The 27050-nt window shown below is 44.7% G+C and overlaps 1 protein-coding gene across 1 annotated transcript in view; it reads right to left on the reverse strand.

The window, feature by feature from the left end:
- Positions 1-27050, reverse strand: part of PES1 (pescadillo ribosomal biogenesis factor 1) — a 94981-nt gene that overhangs the window by 35728 nt on the left and 32203 nt on the right. The window contains exons 6-7 of the mRNA XM_068240569.1: positions 11775-11864; positions 1656-1772 (exon numbers count right to left, since the gene is read on the reverse strand). Of these exons, the coding sequence (XP_068096670.1) occupies positions 1656-1772; positions 11775-11864 (207 nt within the window). The remainder of the gene's footprint in view (positions 1-1655; positions 1773-11774; positions 11865-27050) is intronic.

Consider the following 27050-nt stretch of genomic DNA (forward strand, 5'->3'; position numbering starts at 1 on the left):
CTCAATTAGGTGTCAGAAGTAGTAATTAAAGGGGCACTGTGGCGAAACATTGTAAAACTTAAAATATGTAAAAACATAGTCAAATAAGAAGTACGGTTTTTCCAGAGTAAAATGAGCCATAAATTACTTTTCTGCTATGTTGCTGTCACTTACAGCAGGTAATAGAAATCTGACACAAGTGACAGGTTTTGAACTAATCTGTCTCTTCATAGGGGATTTTCAGCAAGGCTTTTATTCTTTATGAAGATATTCCCTAAAAAGGATTTAAACATTGATGCTGGCCAGCTTTCCCTGCTCGCTACACAGTTTTTTGGCAGTTGGACAGAGCAACTGCCATTCACCAAGTGCGTTGAAAATAAATAAATCCCTGAGAATCCCCTATGAAGAGATGGGCTAGTCCAAAACCTGTTGCTTCTGTCAGATTTCTACTACCTACTGTAAATGACAGCAACATAGGAGAAAAGTAATTTATGGCTCATTTTACTCTGGAAAAATGTACTTATTTGTATAGGTTTGCACATATTTAAAATTTTTAAATTTTTCGCCATAGTGCCCCTTTAAGCGAATAGAGACCCAAAAGGAAGCTGGCTAGCATGTGAAAACTACTTTTGTCCCTAAAGTGATGACAACCTCTTTAACCCCCTTGCCAGTCCAATTCCCACGGCAAGGGGGCAGCGCAGCACTTTTTTTTTTTTTTAATCACGTAGCGAGCCCAGGGCTCGCTACATGATAGCCGCTGAGCAGCGGCATCCCCCCACCCACTCCTATCGCCTCCGGCAATCAGAGTAAGCAGGAAATCCCGTTCAGAACGGGATTTCCTGCTGGGCTTCCCCGGTCGCCATGGCGACGGGGCGGGATGACGTCACGGACGTCGGGACGTCAGAGGGAATCCCGATCCACCCCTCAGCGCTGCCTGGCCATGATTGGCCAAGGGGTCTGGATTGCGGCATGGCGGGTAGCGGCGAATCGGCGGCGAGCGTAGTATGCACGCAGCTAGCAAAGCAATAAAAAAAAATTATGCAAATCGGCCCAGCTGGGCCTGAGAAATCCTGCTGAGCTCGGGATAACCGGCAAGGTGGTTAAAGAGACTTTGAAGCGAGATTAAAAATCGCATTTTACCTTATATTCAACATGGGCATGTTTGCCCCTGCTAAAACGCCGCTATCCCGCGGCAGGATGAGGGGTCTGTACCCCCAAATCCCCCCCCCCCCCCGCAAGATCCACGACTTTCTTGGTCGTGGATTTTGCTGCTCATGGAGGCAGAGCTATGAGCCGCAGCTCTACCTCCATGCGCCTCTTTCAGCCGGCGGATCTCCACCTCTTCCCGCCCCTCTCAGTGAATGAAGACTGAAAGGGGCGGGGAGAGGTGGAGATACGTGCTGATAGACGCGCTGAGAGGCAGGGCTACAGCCATTAGCTCTGCCTGAACAGGAAGCACTCCCCGGGCACCACGGAGGGAATTTGGGGGTAAAGACCCCTCGTTCTGCCGCGGGATAGCGGTATTTTAGCAGGGGCAAACATGCCCATGTTGAATATAAGGTAAAGAGCGATTTTTAATCTCGCTTCAGAGTCTCTTTAAGAGAAAAGGTTAATAGATAATTTAAGAAAAAAACGCTCATCAAAAATGAGACACAAACTTGTCAGAGATCCCTTACCTTGGGAGGATACTGCAGGTTGAGTGTTTGGTAGAGGCGAAAGTTGACAAATCCCAGGAGAGTGGTATAAAATTCTGTGAATGTTGCCATAACTCTGTAGTCCACATCTGTGGGGTGCTGCAAACAGGGCAACATAGCAGTATTATTGGTAGGATTAAAAAGAAGCATTTGGTTTATGACAGCATGGTTTGAATCAGGCTTTCTCAACATTTTTATCCTGGAGGAACCCTGAAAATATTTTTTGGATCTCAAGGAACCCCTGACATGGTCTGTAAAAGCTGATGTAGCTGTTTATGCCACTTCCCACTGCTGATCGCCGCCTCTCCCCGCCCCTCTCAGTCTTCCTGATGCGAATGGAGGCAGAGCTGCAGCTCAAAGCTCTGCCTCCCTGTGCAGCAAAATACAATGCCCTTTATTACAAATTCTAGTGCTTTTTATGAATGTTCTCATTATTATTCTGACCCCCACAATTTAGTGCTTCTTTTAACAGTACCCCCTATTATAGAGTGCTCTATCATACTTCTCCTAACCCCCACGATGGGAAAAAATGCCAAGGAACCCCTGCAGAGTACTCAAGGAACCCCGAGGTTCCAGGAAACCCTGGTTGAAAAAGCCTGGTCTGAATGGATCATCACCAACTGGCCACATTGGTGAATGCCAAACACCAGAAATGCTGGTTTGAGGTTTACAGCAAGAAGGAAGCCCTACTAAGTGCCACTGTATGATGATCAGCAGTTGAGCCATCACATATTCCAATCACTGGGTCTAAGTGGCTTCTCTATTTTACTATTGTTCTCTTTATTAAATATGTTTTTGATTTCATAACTTAAAGAGAACCTGCACTGAGTAAAAATATTTAAAATAAACACATGAGGTAACTTCAAATGAACATTACATAGTTACCTTGCCATCAGTTCCTCTCAGAAGCCCACCATTTTCTTCTGACAATAATCCCTTAAAGTTCTGACAATATTTTGTCAGATCTGAAATATATCAGTTGCTGTCAGTAAAATATCAGTTGCTGTCAGTTATAGCTGAGAGGAAAACTGATGTACCAGGTAATGTCTATGTTTCCCTATGGCTCAAGTGGGCGATGTTACAGTTTAACTGTGTGCTGACCAGGAAGCTGTTATGGATAATGGCCATTTTCAAAATGGAGGACAGAAAATTCCCTTGATCACAGTGAACAAACAGGGCGCGGGACAGGAGAAAGACACTGAGGACTAGACTACATGAAAGGTAAGTATGACTTGTGTATGCTTATTTTGACTTTTAATGTTCAGTTCAGGTTTTCTTTAAGCTGGCCATACACTTGATTTCCACCTAAGGTTCCAAAGTTATTGATTCGTTTGTGAAAAGAATCTGTTCAGAATGAATCAATTCCTAACACACACGTAGTGCTGGGCTCACAGGATCAGCAGGAGAGTCGGGCAACTGGTATTATTTTAAAGGAAAAATCCATATTCTCAGTTTAGGTTACCTTTAAGGTGCTCATACATGTATCAAATTTTCCCATTCAATTCCCTGCAGATTGGATTTATTTGCTGGGAATTGATTCCCCAAAATGTCAGATCGACATTGAGAAAGACAGATTTTTCCTTTAAAATAATACCAGTTGCCTGACCCTCCTGCTGATCCTGTGTCTCTAATGCTGGGCATACACGGCGCGATAGTTCTTATCAACCGAGCCGCTGATGGCTCGATTGATAATATCAGACGTGTCCGATCACCGCGACGGATCGATACTGCGCTCCAACAATATAGAAAACGAAGCGCTGATAAGGAAGCGCCCGCGGGGACGAGCGGGAATCGATCTGCACGGACAAGCGGCGAGCCGCTGGCTCAATTCCGGCGCATTATCTCACCGTGTACGCCCAGCATTATACTTTTAGCCACATCCCCTCAACAAGCATGCAGATCAGGTGTTCTGAAGTCAGACTGGATTAGCTGCATGCTTGTTTCAGGTGTGTGATTTAGCCACTACTGCAGCCAAAGAGATCAGCAGGACTGACAAGCAACTGGTATGGTTTAAAAGGAAACATCCATATCCCTCTCAGTTAAGGGTCCCTTTAACACAGGAAAACACAACATGAATCCAAGAGCATATACTTTTACAGGTTAACTGGTATTCCTGGCGAGTATCTCTAATTTTCTTCAAAACGCATAATAAAATCATGGCATTGTGCCCATTCCATCAGTCTTCTGGCTGCACGGTTGGGAAGAATGGTGGATTCTGAGCCACAGATTGGAAGGATCCATCCATGACTGCATCTCAGCACCACTTATAAATGATCTTGCAATAGGAATGTTTTATACAGTGACAAAGTGAAAACAGAGAAAGCTGAAATAAAAGTACTAATAGATCAATATGCTTAATTTTTCTTTTAGTTGTCTGCAAAAATGCAAATACAACAGTCAAATAAAACTCCTCAGAATCAGCACATCCATTCATCTATATGTAGAAAATACAACTTTTTCAGACTGACTTGAAGTGAGCAGGGAAACCTTCTATAAAGGTTATAGCAGGTAGCATTCATCTTTATTTTACACATACAGTGATGTGAAAAACTATTTGCCCCCTTCCTGATTTCGTATTCTTTTGCATGTTTGTCACACTTAAATGTTTCTGCTCATCAAAAACCGTTAACTATTAGTCAAAGATAACATAATTGAACACAAAATGCAGTTTTAAATGATGGTTTTTATTATTTAGTGAGAAAAAAAAACTCCAAATCTACATGGCCCTGTGTGAAAAAGTGATTGCCTCCGTTGTTAAAAAATAACTTAAAGAGAAACTCCGACCAAGAATTGAACTTTATCCCAATCAGTAGCTGATACCCACTTTTACATGAAAAATATAATGATTTTCACAAACCGACCATCAGGGGGCGCTGTATGACTGATTTTGTGCTGAAACCCCTCCCACAAGAGGCTCTGGTACCGTACGGTACTCTGGGCAAACTGCCACAATGTAACAATGACACATACAGGAAATGGCTGTTTATAGCTGTCTGTTAAAGCCAGAACAGCTACATAATCTGCCCACAGTAACAATGTCACCATGTAATACATGTCAGAATGTGAATCTGGGAGAGGAAAGATTTTACAATGAGCAAACTCTGACTAAATCATGTATACATAATTATTGTAAAAATTAAGCACTTTTTTTATTAAATTATTTTCACTGGAGTTCCTCTTTAACTGTGGTTTATCACACCTGAGTTCAATTTCTGTAGTCACCCCCAGGCCTGATTACTGCCACACCTGTTTCAATCAATAAATCACTTAAATAAGAGCTATCTGACACAGAGAAGTAGACCAAAAGCACCTCAAAAGCTAGACATCATGCCAAGATCCAAAGAAATTCAGGAACAAATGAGAACAAAAGTAATTGAGATCTATCAGTCTGGTAAAGGTTATAAAGCCATTTCTAAAGCTTTGGGACTCCAGCGAACCACAGTGAGAGCCATTATCCACAAATGGCAAAAACATGGAACAGTGATGAACCTTCCCAGGAGTGGCCGGCCAACCAAAATTACCCCAAGAGCGCAGAGAAAACTCATCCGAGAGGCCACAAAAGACCCCAGGACAACATCTAAAGAACTGCAGGCCTCACTTGCCTCAATTAAGGTCTGTGTTCACGACTCCACCATAAGAAAGACTGGGCAAAAACGGCCTGCATGGTAGATATCCAAGGCGCAAACCACTTTTAAGCAAAAAGAACATTAAGGCTCGTCTCAATTTTGCTAAAAAACATCTCAATGATTGCCAAGACTTTTGGGAAAATACCTTGTGGGCCGACGAGACAAATGTTGAACTTTTTGGAAGGTGCGTGTCCTGTTACATCTGGCGTAGAAGTAAGTAACACAGCATTTCAGCAAAAGAACATCATACCAACAGTAAAATATGGTGGTGGTAGTGTGATGGTCTGGGGTTGTTTTGCTGCTTCAGGACCTGGAAGGCTTGCTGTGATAGATGGAACCATGAATTCTACTGTCTACCAAAAAATCCTGAAGGAGAATGTCCGACCATCTGTTCGTCAACTCAAGCTGAAGTGATCTTGTGCGCTGCAGCAGGACAATGACCCAAAACACACCAGCAAATCCACCTCTGAATGGCTGAAGAAAAACAAAATGAAGACTTTGGAGTGGCCTAGTCAAAGTCCTGACCGGAATCCTATTGAGATGTTGTGGCATGACCTTAAAAAGGCGGTTCATGCTAGAAAACCCTCAAATAAAGCTGAATTACAACAATTCTGCAAACATGAGTGGGCCAAAATTCCTCCAGAGCGCTGTAAAAGACTAGTTGCAAGTTATCGCAAACGCTTGATTGCAGTTATTGCTGCCAAGGGTGGCCCAACCAGTTATTAGGTTCAGGGGGCAATTTCTTTTTCACACAGGGCCATGTAGGTTTTGAGTTTTTTTTCTCACTGAATAATACAAACCATCATTTAAAACTGCATTTTGTGTTCAATTATGTTATCTTTTACTAATAGTTGGTTTTTGATGAGCAGAAACATTTAAGTGTGACAAACATGCAAAAGAATAAGAAATCAGGAAGGGGGCAAATAGTTTTTCACATCACTGTATTTAATTTTTTCACTTTTATAATGCATAATTTATTTAAAAATAATGTTCTTTTAGATGCAAAGAAAAGTTGTAGCAAATACAGTTCCGGGGTTGCACATGGCCTGAGTTACATACAATCCGCCAATAAGAACAGCACGCCCATTTTTGTGGTGTCACTTCCGTGCCGAAGGAAACTATGGGAAGCGCAGAGAGCTGGTCGGAGCAGCGTGGGACCTTTACGGGGATAAGTAAACTAAAAGTGGCCATGCACTTATAGATTTGTAACAGATTCGACCATCAGATAGATTTCTGGCAGATGCCTGTCAAGTACAATCTGACAGGAATCTATCTGATGTGTGCCACACACTAGAAACAGATTTCAGAATGAAATCTATTGGAAATCGATCTAAATGCATTATTGGACCATTAGATCCAATGCAACTCTATGGGCCATGGATCTTTCATCCTGTCAGATAGATCAAATCAACCCAAATCGATCAAAATTGGCCACAAATCGATCGAATGGGGAATTTGATAGAATCGATTTCTGATCAATCGATTCTATAGAATTGATCGATGGCTGAAATCGACCAGTGTATGGGCCCCTTTAGAGGGGGACAATGGTGGTACAATGGAGGGGGGGGGCAGTGGGGACACAAATGGAGGTCACTTGTGGCTGGAGGAGTCACAGATGGGAACACTGGTGGTGCACAGGGAGGCACAAGAGGACAAAGGAGGACACTGGAGGCACAGGGGCAGAGGGACACAGTGCCTCCATACAAATTCAACTCAAGCACACACCTACAAGTCCACATCTCTTTTTTTAACCGGGATTACCTGTGCAGTAAATCTACACTTGATTAAAAAAAAACTTGGTGCACATTAAAGCAAATATGAAGCAAAAAATAAAATAAAAGGCTTTGGATCCCATAGAGCCTTCCCAGTCCTCTGTCTGTGCCCTCAGTTCACCGCTATCCCCCATTGAAACTCCACAGTTCATTGGGGATGACAGCAGAAGGCCGAGCACAGAGGACTGGGAAGGCTCTATGGGGTCCAGAACCTTTCCTCTCTGTAGGTATCTTAAAAAAAAATTTAAGTTTCGCTTTAGTTTAACTTTAAAGATGAAAAGGGTAGGATTGGCCACCTGTACAGCGTCATGGAAGATGTTGGCGCTATATAGATCAATACTAATAAATGAGATGCTAATAATCCTCGCTTGTATGCAAATTGCTTTGGACCAATCAAAATTAGCAGGAAGTACATTTAATTGGCCCAGGTGCATAAAGTTTGCTTAAATCTGCATGCAAACATGTAAATCTCAGCAATTCACTGACCCTCTCTAGTCACCTGCTACAAAACCCCACTATTTTCTTCCCTTTCTCTGCACTGACGTAGTAGTAGAGTATTGTACCATGTCAGCCATCAGTAGAGGCAAAACTTTTTGCTTCTCTGCTAACAAGACATTTGTACTTCTACTTAGGGAAAGGAAATTACTTCTTAAAATACACAAGGAAATGTAATGTTTATATGCATCTAGAATGGTTTACAGCCAAGGAAGAGGAAATATACAACTAATGTGGAAGCTAAACAGTAAAATCAAGCTACAAATATAGTACTTTAAAGAAGCATCAGATGATCACTGTATAATACTCCATAAACTAGAACAGATAGGTACGAAAAAGGTTTATGGGGAGAAAGAAGACAGGAGAACATAGGTCACTGACAAATCTGCTTAAAGAAAACTGGTAGGGAAAAAACTGCCCCTGGGGGGGTCCTTACCTCAGGAGGGGGGAAGCCTCTAGATCCTTATGAGGTTTCCCGTCCTTTTCAGCAGCCCCCAACCAGCGCTTGCTCCCCCACAGAAATGACCACCACAATACTGTGCGCCTCCCACAGGCATAATAGCTGCTTGCTGCTCGGGCTAAAGCAGAAATAGCCAAGCTCAATAAGGTCTGCTCTACTGCGCAGACACGAGTTGACCCAATCAGCTTTAGCTACTGCACGAGGTGCACACTTTGGGGAACCTGGCGGTAGAAGCTGTAGTAGTGTGCCTGCGCAAATCGCCAAAAATCTAATCGGTGGTCTGTCTTGGGGGGGGGGGGGGGGGGGGGGGAGGAAGCACTGGATAGAGGGAAGCCTCATTGGGATCCAGAGTCTTCCCCCTCCCAAGGTAAGCACTTTTTTTCACTACATATATATAATATATTATCGATTTCTAGTTGTATTCATCAAGGTTTTTCCGTATTCGGTGTGAATTCGATAAAATATCGATAACAATGCGGTAACCATTCGGTAACGTGTCGATATTTCCATTTTACAGCGGTAATTTAACATAAGGCCATAAGATTCCCATGGAATTGTGGGTAAAAGGCAGTCCTTTGAACACTACGTAGCAATATTTTGAATAGGGCTTAACACCTAGACCAGGACTCTGGAAGTGGCTTGGGACAATCCCACAATTTTGACAGCTGTGGCTTGATAGGAGCCTTTTCTAAAAAAAAAATATAGTGCAGCTTTCAAATTAGTTAACCCTGGCACTGCCTGTGTTCTCTTACATGATTCAAGAGAAATGCCGATGTCCTGGTCTAGCAAATAAATCCATTTTCTTGCAAATTGATATGGTTCTAGACCTTATTCTTGCCCTTCTGCACCTTTAAATCACTCTTAGCTGATACATAACCACTTCAAATGGCTCCATCTTCTCTGTCAGCAATGATCTGACAGGAATAACGACAGAGCAGTGAAGGAAATAACTAATCCTAAATGTAACGCTAAACCACGCCCACATTCATTTTCATGAATTGCTCTTTATTTCGTTTTAACGCATCATTACCGAATGCTCGCTAACAGCTGTAGATAAATGTGATGAATCCTGAAATCAACTTAACGAATTCGGTATTTTACCGAACTGTCGGTAACCAATTTGATAAGTCTTGATGAATCGAGGCCATGATCCTGTAGATTGCACTAGGGAAAGGAGGAACCTGCCAGAGGCTTACAATCTAAATAATCTAAATCTAAATAAGCCCAATTTATGTAACCTTTCCTTAGACCTTCCATCCCTTCGATTTTGTCACTTGTCTCTGCACCTGCTCCAATATCTCTCTTGTAAAGCTGTTCCCGGAACGGTGTTCCATATTCCAGATGCATCCTTATGTTAGGTACACACCATACAATTTTCCTTCAGATTTACATGCCAGATCAACAGAAAATTGGATGGTGTGTACCTAGCATTACAGGAGAGCTAAACAGGCAGTATTATGCTAACATCACACGTTTTTGTTTCCCTTTTGGTGCATCCCAAAATTGTATTTGCTTTAGCTGCAACTGCTTGGCATGGAATAAGATTATTTAACTTGTTATCAACCAGTACTCTGAAGTACCTGTCCAAGAGAGACTTCTAATCTGCAGCTGGTAGATTGATAAAAACCTAGGAATTTGCATTTATTGTATAGTTAAAATATTGCCTTGACCCTTTAATTGGTTAAAAACAGGTGCTCAGATTGGGAACTCTTTCCGCTGTCCTAAAGCTTTTTCCGAAGACATAACAGCTTTTTACATACCTTAGATTAAACTCAGCCAGGGTGGCCAATAACATGGCTTTGCAGACACTTTAGTATATGTACACCTGATCCCCCTCAGCATGCAATCCAAATTCGGATCCATCTGAATGAGTGCAGGATGAGGGCACCAATCTTAGCACTCACCCCAACCAATTTGTGACACTCCTGTAACGATTGCGGAATAGTTTTCGTGGTCAGCGCACAAGATGCGTACTGACACAACGAAAACCCTCCACAAGCGTATGAAGGGGGGAACCCAGCTTTGGTGCAAGCACCAGTAGAGGGCAATTCCCACCGGCAGATGGCGCTGTGGAGTGCAGACGAGTACAACCGCTGCACGGCCACAGATGCCAAAGGGGGATTGTACAGATCAAGACAATGCGGGGCTGAACAGCCCTTAAAGAGAAAGAGCACAGGTACAGGATGAATGTGTGTTCACCAATCTAGTCGCGACCCTGCGACGGTGAACACACATCAGCAGAAACAAAAGTAGGAACGCAATCGTGAGAGAGGCGATTGCCAGAGGTGACACAAGGTTTAAGCAAGACAGGGCACGAGAGTAGCAAAGGCACAGCAAACGACAATGAGAAGTAACGAAAATAACAAACGCTAACTAAACGCAAACACCGCACTCATTCGCAACAGCGAACGCGTTTACAGCACGGTCTCCGCGTGTTAAGCACAACAGAGACAAGCACGCCTAATTAACCACCGACAGGCAAACCCGAAACAAAGAACGCGAGCGCTTGCTTAGCGGTTTCCTCACCGAGCCTACAGCAAGCGTTCGTATCAGACAAGACAGACAAACGGAAAACAGGAATACGAGAGGAAAAAACCACTGCTCTTTCCGTCAGAGCGAGTGCGATCTAAGCTCAGGAACAAGAAAACAGATCAGAAGGATCCACAGCGCTAGCGCAAGGCTAGTGCGATCAAGACAAGACAGAACAGAAGGATCCACAGCACTAGCGCAAGGTTAGTGCGATCCAGACAAGACAGAACAGAAGGATCCACAGCACTACCGCTAGAGGCTAGTGCGATCCAGGAAGACAGAACAGAAGGATCCACTGCCACTACCGCTAGAGGCTAGTGCGATCCAAGCAAGACCGATCAGAAGGGGCTACCAGTAACAACCGCTGTTCCGGTTAGCACCCAGACAAACAGAACGATTTCCTGTCGACCACCGCTGGGACAGGACAATCGCAACAGACAGACAAAACAAATATACAATCTAACTGCACTAGGGAAACTGCCTAGTGCAGTCCCAGGAATTACTCTAAGATAACTTTGACAAGATATAGCATGGCTGACACTCTAGGAGTGTTTCAACAAACCCTGAAGGAATGACCAGCAAAGGACTCTGGGAAACATAGCTTCTTATACTGCCAGCCCTCAAAGGTGACAGCTGGGCAATTTGCATGTATGCAAATCCCTCAGAAAAGCAACTCCGAAAGTTGCAAGATGAAGCCTGGTCTCCTTTCCAGAGACCTGCATCCCTCAAACATAAGGAATGGTCATACAGCTGTCTGCCTGTGCAGCCAGCTGAGCGGATCCTTACAACTCCATGGTTAAATCGCTCTGCTGGACCCCCAGAATGCATCGCTACCATGTAGACTAGCTACAACGACTCTGTACAGCCTTGGCCCCACACACTGTAGGCCCAGGGATTGAGCCTCAATCCCTGCCAGCCCATAGTCTAGCTGGTGAGCAGAGATACTCCACGGGATGCAAATAATTGTCTTGCATGCAAATTTCACACTAATTGAAAATGGGCCAAATGCAATTCCTGACATCTTTGACTGCCCAATCCCAAGCTAAATGCAATTTGCATGTAATAAATTTTCACACTATACACAAAATTGTACCATTTTCTTCAACGGATGAACAGATGTGTCAATGGATGCAATGTTATCCATTTCCTCCATCGCAGCAGCGGAACGTAGACCTCTTCGAGCATATCACACACATAAAAACGTCAATAATACACTTACATCATGTGAAAATGCATATGGGGTAATCCACGTTACAGTCTGTCCCATTACATCTGCTTGGTAGTAAATTCCTTTGATGGACAGGAAAACCTAGCAAGAGAATTAATACACTATAAGAAACAAGGAAAAATTACTATGCGAAAAAGTACCATCCATACAGTAATTGGTTGGTTCGCTGGCATATTTGACTTGCAGTTTTAGGGTCCTAAGAGCCACTAAGGACATTATCTGCATAAGGGTTATACATTCTCCTAAGTCTGCACACACAGGAAAGATATGAAGCATTCCACATAATATAGGTCAGCATATGCAAATACTCCAAATAATAAATTGGCTATCAAAAAATACATTACCGTACCTGAAAAACATCCTGCAAGCACATTAGTACCTGAAAAACTAGTTCATGCAAGCACATCAGATTGGCAGTAAAAAAAAAAGAGTTAGAAACTACTGCAGAGTTTGAGAGCCTAGCTAATCAGTTAAAATCCATTAATACTGCCCTTAGTTTGTTGGAAGCTTACAGTAGAATAGGTAACATTCTGAAGTCCAGATGCAGGAAAAGTGGAATGAAATATGGGAATATGAATCATTCTTGTGCTTTAATTGAAACCAAACCAAATTACCAACAGAAATACACAAGACCCTACCACCTAGTGGACAACACACGTGATTTCCCATTAGGTTGTACACTGCTGTGTGATGAGAAAGGCATGTACCAAAACTTGTTCACAACTCACATGAATGGACTTAAACTATTTTATAAATAAAGTTGAAAACTAAACCCACTTAAAGAGACTCTGAAGCGAGTCTAAATTCACTATTTTAACATGCAGCAATGCAAAGAACTATAACCCCAGCTAAAACGCCGCTATCCCGCTGCAAAACGAGGAGTTAATACTCCACAAATCCCCCCCCCCCCCCTTCCTTGGTCGTGGATTTTGCTCTTCCTGGAGGCAGAGCTATGAGCTGTAGCTCTGCCTCCATGCGCGTCAATCGCCGCGCGGATCTCCGCCTCTCCCCGCCCCTCACTGTGAAGGAAGACAGAGGGGTGGGGAGAGGCGGCGATCAGCAGGGATTGACACACAGAGGCAGAGCTACAGGGCTTAGCTCTGCCTCTTCAGGAAGCGCTCCCCAGGCACCACGGAGGGGATTTCGGGGTATTAACCCCTCGTTTTGCTACGGGATAGCGGCGTTTTAGCTGGAGTTATAGTTCTTTACATGGCTGCATGTTAAAAAAGTAAATGTAGACTCGCTTCAGAGTCTCTAACTGCCCGGCGATTAACGCACACCTGAGCTAAAATAAACGAATGAGATAAGTAATTGTATGTCTTACGAATGGTAAATAGAACATTAGTAACATACAATTCGGATGCATTTTTAAAGGGAACCTTAACTGAGAGTGATATGGATGTTTCCTGTAAACAATACCAGTTGCCTGGCAGTCCAGCTGATCTTTGTGACTGCAATAGTGGCTGAATCACACCCTGAAACAAGCATGCAGCTAATCCAGTCTGACTTCAGTCAGAGCACCTGATCTGCATGCTTGTTCAGGGGCTGTGGCTAAAAGTATTAGAGACACAGGATCAGCAGGCGATTCAGGCAACTGGTATTATTTTAAAAGGAAAGATCCATATCCTTCTCCGTTTAGGTTCCCTTTAAGCATGAATTCAAAACAGCAGCCATGACAGCTGATGTAAAATCTGCATCATTAAGCTGCAAAACAAACATTAAAAAATGGCACTTTTAAGTTTTAGTACTAAAATGCCATCAGCATTCTGTTCTCAACCAGATAAAGGTGTTTCACTTATGTTTATTTTTCAATATAGGGGTTGAATTTGTCAGGCGGGAAATTGCATTGCGTCTACCATCATGTTTATTCAGCTCCAATAAAGAGTAATGATGGCCTTTTGAACTTTTTATCTGTTCAGTGCTCTCAGAAGTGTTTATGTAAGCTGTGATATGCTTGTGAATGCTATGTATGCCTCTGCAATCAGTCCATTGCAGGTCTTGTTTGCAGCTTACATAACAGAGAGCTCGGGACAGATTAAAAAAAAAAAGTTCAAAAGGCCATCATTACTCTAGGCTGTGTTTATATAATTGAAAAGACATGTTAAACAATATGTCTTCTTAAATATTTCTGCTGAAATCTTTATAATACTACAAAGATACTGTACATTTGGAATAAACTAAATCTGTGTACTGCTTCTCACATTTTATCTCAACATAAACATGAAGTTTATGCCTACTAGGGCAACAACCAGATAAGGTGCAGGAAGTCTTCTCTGGTGTTTGTGGCACTCAACATTTTTTGACATGTTCTTGTGTGTGGCTGCGGGCTTTTTTACTATACTCCTTTTTTTACTATTTCTGGTACAGCAAGGGCAACTGTAATGCCTAGTACACAGCATACAATTTTCTGTAAGATTTTCTGTTATGCTGGGAATACACGGTACATTTTTGGTAAGAATCGTTCCGACAGATGCCTTCGATGATAAAATTCCGACATGTTCGATGTTCCGCTCGATTCTTTTCCGCACCATTTCTCATAGAAGTGAATGGAAAAAAAGAAGAAAAACGAGTGGAAGATAAGAGAATCGAGCAGAAAATCGAATGGCTAATAGATCTTGCGCCAAACCGAACGCACAAAACGTAAACATGTATTCCCAGCATTATGCTGGGGATACACGGTACGTTTCTGTACCGTGCATCAAGCAGCTGATCCGGCCAGCTGATAATATTCAGCTGGTCCGATCACACTGCTCGACCCCCGCCCGCTCGATTCCCGCCTGCGGACAATGGCAGGGAATCGAGCGGCTGATAAGGAGCGCCGGCGGTGACGAGCGGTAATCGATCCGCGTGCACACTGGGACACGGCGGGAGTAGTTACGCAAGCCTCCAGTGGAAGCCGGAAGTCCGGCGAAACCGATAGGGGACGCATGTGCTGCGTCCTGGCCTCCACCCGCCTCCCTTGGGGTTCTCCCTTGCCTCTCCGCTCTGGCCTGGACACTTCCATCTGGCCACATGTAGCAGGAACCAGCCAGCCATCTCACAGCAGGACACCAATGGAGCACGTAAGCTAGCCCCACGGGCAGAGACTGTTGCTACACATCTGCTCTTATACCAACATGTGTTTTGCCTGCTTACTGCTCTATCAGCTGGTACCATTTTTCTCTGCATGAGGCTAATTAATATTGAAGCACTCAATGCTATTAATCTCTGCTGTTCATTAAGCCTTGCTTATGCAGAAGCTGGACATATCATGCCTGCTGGACATATCATGCCTGCTGGACTGTCTATACTGCAATGTGCTGTGCTTCACAATTTAAAATGTGCCATGTGTCTTGCCTGGAATGATCGTGAATACATGCTTCTCCAGTGTACTCTGTTCAGCCTATCAAGACAATGGTTTGAGGAACTCACTGGGATCCTTTTTTTGCTTCATTTGAATCACTTTGCTGTGTATAACAGGCCTGTTGCAATACAATATTGAGGACCTCTCACTTGCTGGCTGCAGCCGTCAGTCTCTTTTACAAGCATTTACTGTGATCTTTATGGAACTTTTTGGGCTATGCTCATTGGTGTAATAGGTCCCTCAGATCTATTGACTTGCTGAAGTATATGGATTGCTGCATTATACGGATTAGCGGAGATTTGGGAGGCTTGTTTGGGGTTCCCTTGTTCTGGGGGGGTCTGGGAGGGGGTGCGGGGTAGGCACATTTTTATTGGCTACTTTTTAGGATGTGTGATACAATTTTTTGATTAATAAAATAAACTGTTTTTGTATTGATTATCTTATGTGATTTGTGCTCAACCGGGTCATACCTGCTTTTCTACCCATCTCGCCTTTTTTTGATAGTTTGTTTATAATGATTGAAGTCCTCTACAGCAGTGCTCTTTCTCCAGCACCTTTCTGCCACCCTGGAGCGCCTTTTCAGCTGTTTGATTAGTTCAGTGAGCCAGGGCTGCCGGTTAGTTTGGCGGGGGCAGGTGGTGGTGAGCAGAGCAGCAGAATTCATGGCAGAGGAGACTACACTAAATAAGTAACTGGATGCTGCCTCAGGGTCAGTGTAGGAAGACAAGAGTACTTAGAGGTTGCAAGGCCTCAGTCAGGGAATTCACTTCAGATCCAGGTTGCGGTAATTCCTGAACGTGACTGTATGGTGTAGTGTTTGAGGAGTTGACGGTAGAGAATAATTGATTGAGAAGGTAAGAAGGTTGTGGTCCGAGAGGGGAAGCGGAGTGTTATGGAAGCTCGAAATAGAACAGAGGCGGGTAAAGACAAGGTCAAGAGTGTGGCCGTCTTTGTGGGTGGAAGTGGAGGACCATTGGGCGAGGTCAAACGAGGAGGTGAGAGAGCAGTTTTGTGGCAGTAGGGCAATTAGTATCGATGGGTATATTTGTTATAATTTAAGTAGGCCTCAGTTATTTGGACTGAGTTAGTCAAAAAGGCTTGGGGAGCAGACCTGCCCTTTAAGGGGATTTTCTCTTAGAGAGAAAATCTTCAGTTCTGTCAGAACTAGAACATACCAAGAAGCTGTTCTATGGACAAGGCCACAGGTCTCCCTGACCTGTGCATGTACACCACTAGAACAATAAACATCAGCCATATGTACTAAATACCAGAATTCTTGTATGTATGTCAAAAGCCGCATTGAATATTAATCGAGTAGGTGTGTATGATGACACCACGAGTGGGTCCACCAATAGTCTGATCTAGGGGATGGCGAAGATGATGTCATATTTAACTCTTTTCTAGTCGGTATTAAAGCCCGAGTGAGCGATGGGAGCTCACTCTGCTTCTTACTTTCACACTAGCTCTCAATGCTGACTGGAACCTCTAAGTAGTTTTCATTCTATATGTAATCTGATATAATGTATGCTGTACATAGGTAGTCTAGTGTAACGTAGGTTAGAAAGAAGGTACCTGATTGACTTCAGCAGGAAGTTTAATCAAGAAGCTTGTAACGCAACATGAAGATTGGCGTGGCTAGGATATGATGAACTGTATCTATCTGTATTTCTGTTTCCTGAATAAATAAACGTGAATATTGAAGAAGCCTGAGAAGGTCTATCTCCTGCTTGCTGTGTTGAGAGTCAAGTTATCTCACAGTCCGTGAGACACAACTATAAGAAGTTGCTGGTGCCAGAAAAAGGTGATTAGAACAGTTTATAACAATATTAAAATCTCCAATGATGATAGAGGGTATATCAGTGGAGAGGAACTGGAGAAGCCATGCTGAAAAGTGATTAATGAAAGTAGAGGCACAACCGGGCAGGCAGTAGATAACAGCAAAGGATGAGAGAGAGAGTGCGGGCAGTGGTGTGAGTGGTTTAAAGGAACAGTGTTCAGAGAGGAGGATCCCCACCCGCCTCCATGTTTGTGGCCAGGTCTAGGGGCATGACTAAATTTTAGACCACCATATAATAGAGCAGCTGGAGACACCGTGTCTGATGGAGTTAGCCAGTGAGCCCCAGGAAGGTGAAAGTGTTGGAGATAAACATGTCATGAATGAAGGCCTGTTTATTACAAATGGAGCGGGAGTTCCATTGAGCCCCAGATATAGGGAGGGTAGAGCTGGGAAGAAGGGGGATGTCAACAAGGTTGTAGGTGTTCTGGGAGGGGAGGTGGTGAGGTTTGTTATTGGTGGAATGAGTTGTAGTCTGGAGGTCTAGGAGTGGGCCCTGGGTTTGGTGATATGTCCCAAGAAGCCAGGAGGAGTAGGCAGAGCAGAGAGATGTGAGGGTGGGACTTGTGTGTATGCAAGTTAGGTTTAGTGAGCGCAGAGGAGGGGTAGTGTGAGCAGAGAAATAGGAATAGTTTGTGGCTAGAGAGAAGTAGAGACGATAGCAGAGAGGGAGCAATGTGTATGGTGTTGCTGACAGTGGGAGCATGAAGGGACATGTGAGTTTTCAGGAACTGAAGGCAAAAAGAAGTGGTTGAGACATTTTAAACATTCTGAAGTGGTCTATAGGGAGATCGATAGCTGACAGCAGGAGGGTGGAGTGTGTTTAGATACAGGAATTGCAGAAACAAGCAAGCATATGGTGAAACAGATAAAAAAAAGGTAAGTAGCAAACCATGTGACTGAAGTGGAGAGTATCCTGCCAGTTCCCTCTGTTCCCTTCTGGATAAATTTTGGTCTAATTCAGGTCTTTTGCTGTGCACTTTAAATTATGCACTTAAGACCACGTCATACCTGACTTAGAAACTAGATTAAATAGACAGCAGAAGGGATGGAGATGTGTGCTGGAATGAGGATCAGGTGTAAATGGACAGGCATGGGCTGTGGGAGGCTGGGTCAGTCTACAGACATGCAAATTATGACTAATGAATTAAGCACACATTGCAGCATAAGGCCTGGCACCAGGAAATAGTCACAATTATGTATGCGTACCATAAAGTTAAAAGCAATGCAGGTAAAAGTTGAACACAAGCGAGAATTGTTTGATTGCAGAGAGAAATTGCATGAAGACAGATATGAAATCAGATGCAAATGCAGATCATATGCGTATCATAAAGTTAAAAGCAATGCAGGTAAAAGTGTAACACAAGCGAGAATTGTTTGATTGCAGAGAGTGTAGGATAGATATTTACTTCATGTATAGACCCAAGCATTTTTTTCAATCTTTTTTTCATAATTTGTCATGATTTTTGAAATGTTACAATCAGAAAATGTATTGCAATTCTTGAATGGAAAATATATTTAAACAACAAAAACTGTATGGTGTGTGGCCACTTTTGGGATGTGAAAGTTTAAAGTGGACCTGAACTACACAGCACAGAAGCAAACCATAGAAATGCACCCTGTAGGTATTTAGAGAGTTTAGCCTGTCCGGTTCCCCCTCAGCTGTGACTAAGCACAAGTTGTAATTTGATCCCTCAACTGCCTGCCACGGCAGAGAAGTAATTGGTAAACACAGGATGTTAATGTCGGCTTTCATGAAAGTAGGAAGCAGAAACACTGCAGAGGTATTGCAGGACTTGTGACAGCTGTAAGGCTAGGTCCACACTTGTCTGCTTGCACATCGGATCAGTTTCTCTAATGATTTGTTTCTCCCCATTTTGGCATTTTTGCAGCATACGTTTCCAGTCCGTGGAAACGTATGCCCAGTCCTGGCTGAGTGAAGAAGGCCGCTATTTTTAACATTGGTATCCGTGGCTCAGGTTTTGGTCCGGGCCCAAAAAACGGAGCCACAGATACGTTTTAAACTACAAGTGTGAATCTACTCTAACAAATAAATATTTTTCTTAATAGGTTATAATGCGTATCTTATAGAGCAGAAAGGAAGTTCTGAGTTCAGGTTGTTTTAAAAGGTATATGTTAGCAAGTTAAATGGAGGCAGAGGAAAGAGGGAAGGGGCTCGGTTCCCACTTGGTGCCGGACCACATGCAGCCAGCGGAAGTGGACAGTGTAGAGTCCTCTCCGATGGTCCGCCGTTGTCCAGCTGGAGCTTGGGATGGATGCTTTTCCCTTTGGCTATATAGGGGAATTGCTCCGCCTGCCCGGATCTGCTGCAGCGTGACAAGTGTGAACGGCTCCTATTTATAAAATGACGATGAGTGGAGAACCGCAAAAAATGTCCATTCTCCGCTCTAGTGGGAAGGGAACCTAACATGAAAAGGGGAGATTGGGTTTCAGCCATCAGGAAAAGGAATTGAAGGGACTGGTTAAAGGACAACTGAAGTGAGAAGAATATGGAGACAGGCATATTTATTTCTGTATAACCATTTCAGGACCACAGTGCTAAACCCCCCTAAAGACCAGGCTATTTTGTTTAAAATAGGCCACTGCAGCTATAACGCCAAGCTGCAGGGCCGCAGAACTCAGTACACTGGTGATTCCTCCCCACCAACAGAGCTCTCTGTTGGTGCGGTCTGATCGCCCCCCCCCCCCCCCCCCCCCCCCCCTAGTGTTTATTTTATTTTTTTTTTATAATTATTTGTCATGATTTTATTAATATTTTTTACTGTTTATTTTTTTCAAACCCCTCCCTCCAGCCAGCCAATCCTGGCGATCAGCTGTCATAGGCTTTTGCCTATGAGAGCCGGTCGCTCTCTAGTGACTCAGGGGGAAAGCCTTGTCACACGGCTGTCCCCAGTACAGCGCTGCTGCAGATCGCAGCGCTGTACTTAGTAAAAAGACAGCAGTTTTGCCGTCTAACAGTCTCACGAGCGGAGATCGCCGTTTGGAGACTGAAGCCGGGGCGGAGCTCTGCCTCCCAAGCAAAAGATGCGATCTCCTGCAGTAGCCAGCCCCAGGACTTCATGCCAATTGGCGTGATGCGGTCTTGAGGTAGTTAAACAATACCAGTTGCCTGGTAGCCCTGCTGATCTATTTGGCTGTAGTAGTGTCTGAATCACACCAGAAACAAGCATGCAGCTAATCTTGTCAGATCTGACAATAATGTCAGAAACCTCTGATCTGCTGCATGCTTGTTCAGGGTGTATGGTTAAACGTATTAAGAGGCAGAGAGTCAGCAGGGTTGCCAGGCAACTGGTATTGCTTACAGGGAAATAATTATGGCAGCCTCCATATGCCTCTTGCTTCTGTTGTCCTTTAAGCACTTCAGGATTCTCGGTGCGTATATGTACGCCCCTGAATCCTGAAGTGTATTCCATACGAGCGGCCGTTCCATGTCAGTTCACGAAGGGTGTCTCCGTGAACACCCTGCGAGCCGATCGGCGGCTCGCAGGGTAAATGTAAACACACGGGGAAGATCTTCCCCGGTGTTTACATGTATACGGCGCTGCTGCGCAGCAGCGCCGTTGAGGAGATCGGCGATCCCCGGCCTCTGATTGGCCGGGGATCGCCGGCATCTGATAGGCTAAAGCCTATCCCATCAGGCGCAGGACGGAACTCCGTCCTGCGCCGCTCACAGGGGGAGGGAGAGGGAGGGAAGGAGGCCAGGAAGCGCTGTGGAGGGGGGCTTTGAAGAGCCCCCACAAGCGCAAGCAGCCGGCGGCGATCAGACCCCCCCCCAGCAGGACATCCCCCTAGTGGGGAAAAAAGGGGGGGGGGGAAGTCTGATCGGCCTGGCTGCTATCTGATCGGTGCTGCGGGCTTGAGAGCCCACGCAGCACCGATCAGCAAAAAATAGCGTGTTACAGAAGTGGTTAAACCACCCTGGAGTTCTATTGTTTGCGCCAGGGTGGATGCGCAGCACTATTTTTTTTTTTTTTTTTTAAATCATGTAGCTATCCTAGTGCTGATTGGCCGCGGCGGGTAGCGGCGCATCGGCGGTGACGATCGTCCCCAACACGCAGCAAGCAAATTGCTTGCTGCGTGTTTAAAAAAAAAAAATTATGAAAATCGGCCCAGCGGGGCCTGAGCGGTGCCCTCCGGTGGTCATGGACGAGTTGAGCTCGTCCATACCGCCAAAGAGGTTAAAGAGAACCCGAGGTGTGTTTGAAGAATATGATCTGCATACAGAGGCTTGATCTGCCTATACAGCCCAGCCTCTGTTGGTTTTCCAAACCCCGCTAATGTCCCCCTGCACTCTGCAATCAGACATAGATCACAGCCGCGCTGTGCGTCCTGTGTTTACATCTGTAGTGTCATTCTTGGCTGCTCCCCCGCCTCCTGCAGAGCTCCGGCCCCTGTCCCTTTCCCTTCCCTCTAATCAGCGGGGAGGGAAGGGAGGCAGGCGGGGACCGGAGTTCTGCAAGAGGCGGGGAGAGCAGCAGACTGACACTATAGAGAAAAACACAGCTGTGTGTCGACAGCACGGCTGTGATTTATGAGGGATTGCAGAGTGCAGGGGGACCTTAGGGGGGTTTGGGATACCAACAGAGGCTGGGCTGTATAGGCAGATCCAGCCTCTATGCAGATCACATTCTTCAAACCCACCTCGGGTTCTCTTTAAGTTATCAATGAGGAAGATATGCAAAAGTCACGTATTGGCAGTTACATTGCACTGGCACTAAATCCACATATACGATGAAGGAGAGGCCCATATAAATGTCATAGCTTACATGGAACGCTGCTTTTAGCAAACAACAATTCTAAGTACAGTTTTCTTTGCACAATCATTCAATAGATGAAGCTCTGGCCAAGATGCAAGTCCAAAAAATTCGAAACACAATAGCAATCTGTAGATGTTACAGATGAGATCTGATTTAACTATTGGTATAAACAATGTGTATTTGAGAAGAACTTTTCATGTGTATAAAGTAACTAGAGCAACAAACCGATAGAAACAAAAGATGGAGCGAAACCGCACAACAAATCAACCGAAAATAAAAATGAATTAAACAGACCTTTCAACACTTTTTTTTTAAACGTGTTTGTGATGATCCGCTCGGCTGCCTGCGCAGGCAGGCAGCTTTTTGACCACTGTTCAGGTCTGCATTCTGCAGGTCTCTGGAAGAGAGACCTTTTGTCAATTTTGCAGCTTGCTGCTGCTGGGGAATTTGCATACGTTGGTCATGCAAATTTCCTAGCCACATCCTCTGGAGGTTTGTACTATAAATACCATGTGATATCACAGACCTGCGTTGGTCATAAGGGTTTGTCCTGTGAAACACTCCTGGAGTGTCAGCCTTGCTTATTGTTTGAAGATTAGCCTAGAGTAATTCCTGGGACTGCACTAGGCAGGTTCGCTAGTGCAGTTAGGATTGCATATCTGTTTTGTTTGTCAGTTGCAATTGTCTTGTCCCAGCGGTGGTCGACAGGAAGTCGTTCTGATCTTTGTTCTTGGAGTATAGATGGAGCAGCGGTTGCTACCAGCTATTTCATCTAATCTGTCTTGCCTGGATCGCACTCGCTCTGGCGGAAAGAGCAGTGAATCGTATCTATCACTTATTCCTGTTTTCGTGTATCTGTCTTGTCTGCTACAAACGCTTGCTGGAGGCTCGGTGAGGTAACCGTTAAGCAAGCGCTCGCGTCCTCTGTTTCATGTTTGTCTGTCGGTGGTTAGTTAGGCGTGCTTGTCTCTGTTGTGCTTATCAAGCGGAGACCGCGCAGAAAACGCGTTCGCTGTTGTGAATGAGTGCGGTGTTCGCGTTTAGTTAGCGGTTGTTATTTTCCTTATCTCCTCATTGTATGATTTGCTGTGCCTTTGCTACTCTCGTGCTCTGCCTTGCTGTAGTCTTGTGTCACCTCTGGCAATCGCCTCTCTCGCGATTGCGTTCCTACTTCATATCTGCTGTTGTATGTGCACCGTCGCGGGTTGATGACTAGATTGGGGCACATACATACATTCTGTCCCTGTGCTCATTCTCTTTCGCAGTAGCTTCTCTTGCGATTGTGTTCTCACTTGGTTTCTTCTGTTGTGTGTCCACCGTCGCAGGTTGGCGGCTAGATTGGTGGACATACATACATTCCTCATCTGTGCTTATTCGGTCTTGTGTCGCTGTTAGCAATCGCCATCTCTGGCGATTGCCTTCTCACTTTATCTTCCTGGTTGTGTGTTCATTGTCGCAGGGTGGCGACTAGATTGGTGGACGCACATTTCCTCTGTCGCTTTGATCTCTCTCTTTCAGGGCTATCTTTCCCTGCGTTTCTTCCCTTCGTGCAATTCCTGTCTGGCGTCTGTGGCAGGGCAGAGGAGCTGTTCCTCTGCACTCCACAGCTCCACCTGCCGACAGGAATTTCCCTCTACAGGTGCATTGAACCTTTTGCTGGGTTCCCTCAAATTATACGCTTGTGGAGGATTTCCGCAGTGTCAGCGCACGTCTTGTGCGCTGATCACGGAGAGAATTCCACAATCGTTACAGTGTTTTTATTAAATTTCAAAAACATATTATTCCACATTTGACCATAATATTTCAGGTAACTGTTAAAGGGAAGGTTCAGGCAGCGCTTAAAAAAAATAAATATCCAAATCCACTTACCCGGGGCTTCCTCCAGCCCGTGGCAGCCAGGCTGTGCCCTCGGCGCCGCTCCACAGGCTCCCGGTGGTCTCCGGTGGCGAGCCCGACCTGGCCAGGCCGGCTGCCAGGTCGGGCTTCTTCTGCGCTCCACAATGCGTGTCATGACAGGCGCAGAACTCCGGAGGACGTCAGATGATGTCAGCGCGCACCAATGACACGCATTGTGGAGCGCAGAAGAAGCCCGACCTGGCAGCCGGCCTGGCTAGTTCGGGCTCGCCACCGGAGACCACCGGGAGCCTGCGGAGCGGCGCCGAGGGCACAGCCTGGCTGCCACGGGCTGGAGGAAGCCCCAGGTAAGTGGGTTTGGATATTTATTTATTTTTTAAGCGCTGCCTGAACCTTCCCTTTAACAGTGCAACAGAGTCCAGCATAAGGCCTCTTGCACACTGCACGCGATTCGGATTCAGATTCCGCTTTTTAATCAGTTTTTACATCAGATTCAGATTCTGATTTGCAGTTTGCTGGCCTAAAAGGTTTCCACTTCTTAAAAAATTTCTTGGTGCCTTTTTCTTTGTGGAGGCTAGCATCCAGTTTTTCCAATGACATTAAATGTCTTAGCTCCTCCTGTAGTTCCCAGACGGTCGGACAGGTGTGAGAAATCCATCTATTGTATATTACTTTTCTAGCTGCTATAAATATAACATGTAATAGTGTAGAGAGTTTAACCGCATCATTCTCTTTTGCAATAGAATTGAATAATAAGATCATAGGATCTCTTGGTATTTTAGTTTTACCAATTTTATTAGCATAACCCAAGACCTTGTCCCAATAATTTTGTAATACTGGGCAATTCCAGATGCAATGAAACATATCAGCCTGGCTTAATTTACATTTTGGACAATAATCTATATATCCTCGTCTAGGAGACTGAAATCTAATATTAAATGCATATTTAGCATGAAAGATCATTAGTAAATGTGACTCTCTCCACTTCTCACTGACAATTGCCTGTCTGACACAATTATTACCATCCAATATTCTCTGCTCTAGATCTGGAATCGTGAGGAATTTGCTCCATTTTGACATATTTCTTATGGCCAACTTTTGTGCCCCTAAACTTGATAATTCTTTTTGTATGGCTGATAATGATTTTTTTCCTCCCTCTGGTCTCAGAAATTTGTCAAAAGGGTGGATGCGAACTATAGTGGATATTTCCCTCAGTTGAGCCCCCACGAAAGATTTAACTTGCCCATAAGCTAAAAAGTCTGACTTTGGGATATCATATTGCGGAGTCACTTCATTAAATGTTAACCATTTATGCGTTCTTAAAGAGACACTGAAGCGAAAAAAATATATGATATAATGAATTGGTTGTGTACTATGAATAATTACTAGAAGATTAGCAGCAAAGAAAATATTCTCATATTTTTATTTTCAGGTAGTGTTTTTTCTAACATTGCATCATTCTATAATATGTGCAGATTACACAACACTCAGCATTCAAAATGATTCTTTCAGAGCAGTCTGTGAACTAATGACCTCTCCTCTGTCAGAGAAAAAGGAATTTGTTTAGTAACAGTTGAGATAATAAAAGTCAGATAACAGCCCTCTCCACAACTTTGAAAGTGGTAGAGCTTAGGGGCTTTTTTCCATAGAGATAACAACTGGAGTTACTTAACTCTTCCTGCACTGGAAACAATTAGACTGATGTATCTGATCTTAAGCCTCATCTACATGGGTAGATGAGGCTGCGATCCGGCGGCTCGATTAGCCGCTGGATCGCCTCTTCCGCGTGCCCGCCGCGTCCCTGCCGCATTCGATTCCCTGCTCGTGCCCGCTCGTCCCCGCTTATCTTCCGCTCGATTCCCTGCCATCGTTCCCTCGCGGGGAGCGAGCAGGGAATCGGCGGTGCGGAGATCCGTCCTGTCGGATCTTATCCATCGAGCCGCATCAGCGGCTCAATTGATAAGGAGCATCGCGGCCGCATCTACACGAGTAGAACTTCTGCGTCCCACGCCGGCGCTCTGACGTCATCGGACGTCCTCCGGGCTCTACTGCGCTTGCGCAGAACTACTGCGCATGCGCAGTAGAGCACGGAGGACGTCCGGTGACATCAGAGCGCCTGCGGAGCGGCGGCGAGGGCACCTCCTGCCTGCCACGGGCTGGAGGAAGCCCCAGGTAAGTGGAATTTGATTTTTATTTTTTACCCACCCTCCCTGAACCTTCCCTTTAAGCGTGTGGTAACCGGTTCATTTGAAAAAATATAGTCTATTCGCGACAGAGATCCATGTGCCGCCGAATAAAATGAAAATTCCTGATCATATGGGTGTAGATAACGCCAGGTGTCTGTCAGCTGCAGAGTGACACAAAAACGTGCCAAATTTGTATTTTTGGTACCCTCTTGTCAGGAAATATTCCCTGAGCTACCAGACCTGTCTTCACTTAATTGCATAACATTCCAATCTCCTCCTACTATCAGCGGTTGTGAGGAGTATTTGGACAGCTGCCATTGAAGACCCTCTAAGAATTTGTTATTTTCTGTATTTGGCCCATATACATTATATAGCACCAGCGATTAGCGTAATGACTCCCGCCTTTCTTTCTACAGCTGGTGAAGCAAAGAATGAGGTCACCCAACTTTTCTGCAAAAATGTAAATTCCTCTGCTTTTAGGTGCGTTTCCTGTAACATGGCGATATTCCCCTTTAGTTTTTTTAAATGGCGTAAGACCCGCGATCGTTTATTTGGTGAATGTAAACCTTTTACGGTCCATGTTACTATTTTAAGAGTCATGTTACTCCTCTTGTATGGTTTAATGGCAGATGACTGAGCATTTCAATAGCACATGGAACCTGCTATAGCTATGTGTACAGATAAAAACAGCACAAAATATAATTGCAACCTAAATGATTCCCGATCAGAGTGGCCCCTCCCCCATTTGCCCCCCATCCCATGGCTAGACCAATTGTTGGGCTGGGGGAGCCTACTAAGGGTCCCAAGGATGATCCATATTAGCCCCATGGTCCAGTCTCTTACCCGCTCGGACTTCACTTCTTCCCTACATAGATCAGACTCCACCTCCATCTTTCTTCAAAGAAAGGTCTCCGTTTGGCCAGTGCATGTCCAAAGTATGAACTTGAACTTTTTAAAGAAGTAAAACTATAGCAACCTCTGAACCGTGAACAGAAAAAATAGAAAGGGATCCTTCCAACATAGTCAGGTTCCATTTTAGATTAATCGTTCGTGGCCGTTTAGCCTCACCTTAGGTATCCGGGCCTCGCGGGCTAGTTGGGCTACTTTCATGGTGCTTAGGGCTGCCTTCAATGCCCGGTCATTGAAGGAATCTCTCGGCGCCTTCAGGGCATTTGTAGATGAAGATCTCCCCGTTTTTGCAGGTTATGTGCAGCGTGGCAGGGTATAAGAGAGCAAACCCGATATTTTTAGTCACCAGCTCTGAGCACACGT

This window comes from Hyperolius riggenbachi, chromosome 1, assembly GCF_040937935.1.
Source record: "Hyperolius riggenbachi isolate aHypRig1 chromosome 1, aHypRig1.pri, whole genome shotgun sequence".
NCBI lineage: Eukaryota > Metazoa > Chordata > Amphibia > Anura > Hyperoliidae > Hyperolius > Hyperolius riggenbachi.